At 49.3% G+C, this 4,077-nt stretch overlaps 1 protein-coding gene across 1 annotated transcript in view; it reads left to right on the forward strand.

Moving 5' to 3' along the window:
* NPEPPS (aminopeptidase puromycin sensitive) overlaps positions 1-3,815 on the forward strand; it is a 22,908-nt gene extending 19,093 nt beyond the window's left edge. Inside the window, exons 16-21 of the mRNA XM_031064891.1 lie at positions 365-584; positions 1,800-1,942; positions 2,257-2,313; positions 2,610-2,717; positions 3,502-3,657; positions 3,750-3,815. Coding sequence (XP_030920751.1) covers positions 365-584; positions 1,800-1,942; positions 2,257-2,313; positions 2,610-2,717; positions 3,502-3,657; positions 3,750-3,815 — 750 coding nt within the window. The remainder of the gene's footprint in view (positions 1-364; positions 585-1,799; positions 1,943-2,256; positions 2,314-2,609; positions 2,718-3,501; positions 3,658-3,749) is intronic.
* Positions 3,816-4,077: the final 262 nt, after the last annotated feature.

Genomic DNA, 4,077 nt, shown 5'->3' on the forward strand with positions numbered 1-4,077 from the left:
GGCTGGGAATGGGGGAAATCAGCTGGGAATGGAAGGAAAAATCCTCTGGGAATGGGGGAAAGTCATCTGGGAACAGGGCAAACTCATCTGGAATTGGAGGAAAACCTCTGAGACAGAGAAAATCTTTTGGGACTGGGGAAAAATCCATTGGGACTGGGGCCAGATCCTCTAGGACTGGGGCAAAATCCTCTAGGATAGAGAGAATACTTTGGGATTGAGAAAATCCTCAGGGAAGGGAGCAAAATAAATTGATGAGCAAATAAAGAATCAGATTAATCCCCTTTTTTTTTTCTTAATAATCAATAAAATAAATGGATGAGCTATTAAAAAATGGGATTAATCTCATGTTTTCCCCCTTCCCCAGGCCCGAGCTGGAATCATCAGCACCGTGGAGGTGCTGAAAGTGATGGAAGCTTTTGTGAACGAGCCCAACTACACGGTGTGGAGCGACCTGAGCTGCAACCTGGGCATCCTGGGCACGCTCCTGTCCCACACAGACTTCTACGAGGACATCCAGGTGTTCGTCAGAGACGTCTTCTCCCCCATCGGGGAGAGGCTGGGCTGGGACCCCAAACCTGGAGAGGGTAGGAGAGTTCTGCTGGGGCTGCAGCCTGCTGGGGCTGGGGGAAAACCATCAGGGGTTTGGGGGGAAATGATGGGAAATGCAGCTTGGGGTGGGTGAAAATCATCAGGGGTTTGGGGGGAAATGATGGGAAATTCAGTTTGAGATTGAGTAAAAATCATCAGGGATTGGGGAAAATGATGGGAAATTCATCATCAGGGGTTTGGGGGGAAATGATGGGAAATCCAGCTTGGGGTGGGTGAAAATCATCAGGGATTGGGGAAAATGATGGGAAATTCAGCTTGGGGTGGGTGAAAACCATCAGGGGTTCGGGGGGAAATGATGGGAAATTCATCATCAGGGGTTTGGGGGGAAATGATGGGAGATTCAGCTTAGAGTGGGTGAAAATCGTCAGAGGTGGGGGGAAATGATGGGAAATCCAGCTTGAGATTGAGTAAAAATCATCAGGGATTGGGGAAAATGATGGGAAATTCATCATCAGGGGTTTGGGGGGAAATGATGGGAAATCCAGCTTGGGGTGGGTGAAAATCATCAGGGGTTGGGGAAAATGTCCAGCTTGTGGTTGAGTAAAAATCATCAGGGGTTTGGGGGGAAATGATGGGAAATTCAATTCTGGGGTTGGAAATAGGGCACCACGGATTTGGGAGAAAATTTCTGCTGGGAAATTCAGTTATGGATTTGGGAGTCTTGTGTCAATAAATTATCAGGGATTTGGGGGAAAGAAGGGAGGAAAATGAGAGAGGCATTCGAACAGCCCTGCAGGCCTGGCTTCTCTGCATATCCTCAGGGGTTGGCACACAGCTGAAGCAAAGCTTCAATGCTGAGTTTCATCTCCCAAATTCTCCCATTTTCCTGTTCTTCCTCACTCCTAGACCCTCCTGAGGGGGCTGGTCTCGGGAAAACTGGGAAAAACTCACAGATAATCCCATTTTCCATTATTTCTCTCTCCTGGACCCTCCTGTGGGGTCAGGCCTTGGGAAAGCTGGGAAAAGCTCCCAAATAATCCGATTTTTGTGTTTTTCCTCCCTCCTAGGCCACCTGGATGCCCTGCTGAGGGGTCAGGCCTTGGGAAAGCTGGGAAAAGCTCCCAAATAATCCCATTTTTGTGTTTTTTCTCCCTCCTAGGCCCCCTGATGCCCTGCTGAGGGGTCTGCTTTTAGGATAACTGGGCAAAGCTCCCAAATAATCCGATTTTTGTGTTTTTCCTCCCTCCTAGGCCACCTGGATGCCCTGCTGAGGGGGCTGGTTCTGGGCAAGCTGGGCAAAGCCGGGCACAAGGCGACGCTGGAGGAGGCGCGGCGCCGCTTCAAGGAGCACGTGGAGGGGAAGCACGTCCTGTCTGCCGACCTGAGGAGCCCCGTAGGTCCTGGGGGCTCCGGGGTCCCCTCAGTCCTGCCAGGGGGATTCCAAAGGGTGGGCAGTGAGAGGGAAGCAGGCTGGGAGATGGGAGCATCCCTCTTGTTCTCATCCTGGCTCTCCCGCTTTGGGAATTGCCGAAATTCTCCTCAAACGGAGGAGAACGTCCAAGAGCTGCGGCGTCTCTCCAATGCGGAGTTAAAACTCAGGAGGGAGCATTGCCGGTGCTCCCGGATGTGGGGATTCCAACCCAATTCCATCCAAACTGTTGCACTTCCAGAAGTGTGATGGGTTTTTTTCTGTTGTTTTTTCCGCAGGTCTATGTGACTGTGCTGAAGCACGGGGACAGCTCCACCCTGGACACCATGCTGAAGGTGGGTGCTCGCTCCCCAAAACCCCACATTTCCCCCTAAAAAATCCCTCTGGGCTGGGGTTCATCCACACCCAGCCCCTGCTGGTGTGAAATTCCCTAGGGAATGTCTCGCTGTGCTGCCTGACCTTTACACAAACCGCTGAAAATCCCCTCATTCCTTGGAACGAGCGGCGCCACCAGCCAGGCCAATTTGTCCCTGATTGGGTTGGCCGAGTAATTAGCAGCTCAGGCGCCCACAGAGGGCTCATTAGGCGTGGGATTGATGAGGAATTAATGTCTGGATGTGTTTCCCTGCAGCTGCACAAGCAGGCCGACATGCAGGAGGAGAAGAACCGGATCGAGCGCGTCCTCGGGGCCATCTCGCAGCCAGAGCTGATCCAGAAAGTTCTCACCTTTGCACTTTCAGTGAGTTCCCTTCCCCTGGGCCTGGGCTGACCTGCAGCACTTCCCCTCCAGGGTCAGCCTTGCACTTGTGTCTTCAGAGGTGGGGGAAATCCCACATTGAGAAAAGTCTCAGCAAGTTGGGTCCAAATTAAGAAAAAATTTGGCTGAGTTGGGTCCAAAATTTGGCTGAGTTGGGTCCAAATTAAGAAAGATCTGAGAGTTGGTTCAGAGTAACACAAATCCGAGAGCCTTGGCTCCAATTTAACAAAAATTCGAGTGAGCTGCATCCAGATTAACACAAATCTGAGTGAGTTGGTTCCAAATTAACAGAAAGTCTGAGTAAGGTGGTTCCAGATTAAAAAAAGCTCTGAATGAGCTGATTTCAAATTCAGAAAATTCTGATTGCTCTGGTTGGCGGCACCTGCAGTGGGGATTTTGGGTGCTCAGAGCAGTTGATTCCCTGTGCTGTGGAAATTAATCCCAATTTTCCTGGCACTGCTCTGCTTCCAGCACCAACTCCCAGGAAGCCAAAATGCAGTTTGACCTCCCAATTTACCAAAGAGCCAAAATAATATCTCTAAATCTTTCCTTTTGTAGTTAAAATAAGTTTGGTTTTTTTTTTTTTTTGCTGGGTGTAACCTGAGAGTAACTCAGGCATTTGCTTCTCCTTCAATCTTTGAGTTGCACATTAAATTTTGGGGTTAAAAATCTGCTTTAATCGATGGATTGGGTATAGAAACACCTCAAGCCAAGGTGCTGGAATTGCTGGGAAGGTGTGGAACGCTGACAAGGCTTCCCTCCCCAGGAAGAGGTACGTCCCCAGGACACGGTGTCGGTGATTGGAGGAGTGGCTGGAGGCAGCAAGCAGGGCAGGAAAGCTGCTTGGAAATTCGTAAGGGACAATTGGGAGGAGCTCTATAACCGATACCAAGGCGGATTCTTAATATCCAGATTAATAAAGGTACGTGGGGCCCTGAGGAAAAGCCCTTCCCTCCCACCTGCGACTGGAAATGGTGAATTTCACCTTTCATGTTGGGTTTTTTCCCCCTTCAGCTCACAGTGGATGGATTTGCAAATGATAAAATGGCTGCAGAAGTGAAGGTAAGAAGCTTTAATTAAAGAGTTGATTAATTATCACTGATAAACTTGGGGTGCTCTGGCTGGAGGAGTCAGACCCTGGTGGATTTTGTTGTTCTGTCCCCAGACTGCCCCTCTTTGGGTTGGATAAAATATTATTGAAATGCCTTAAATCAGCATTTTGGAAGTAATCTGGGAATTCCACTGAGTTATTCTTCATTGGTTTCAAGTTTGATAAAATCCAGCAGAGTTTGGCAGCAGCTTTGAGCCTCCCAAAAAAGGAAAACTTGAATATTCAGAATTA

Source organism: Geospiza fortis, unplaced genomic scaffold, assembly GCF_000277835.1.
Source record: "Geospiza fortis unplaced genomic scaffold, GeoFor_1.0 scaffold315, whole genome shotgun sequence".
Lineage (NCBI taxonomy): Eukaryota > Metazoa > Chordata > Aves > Passeriformes > Thraupidae > Geospiza > Geospiza fortis.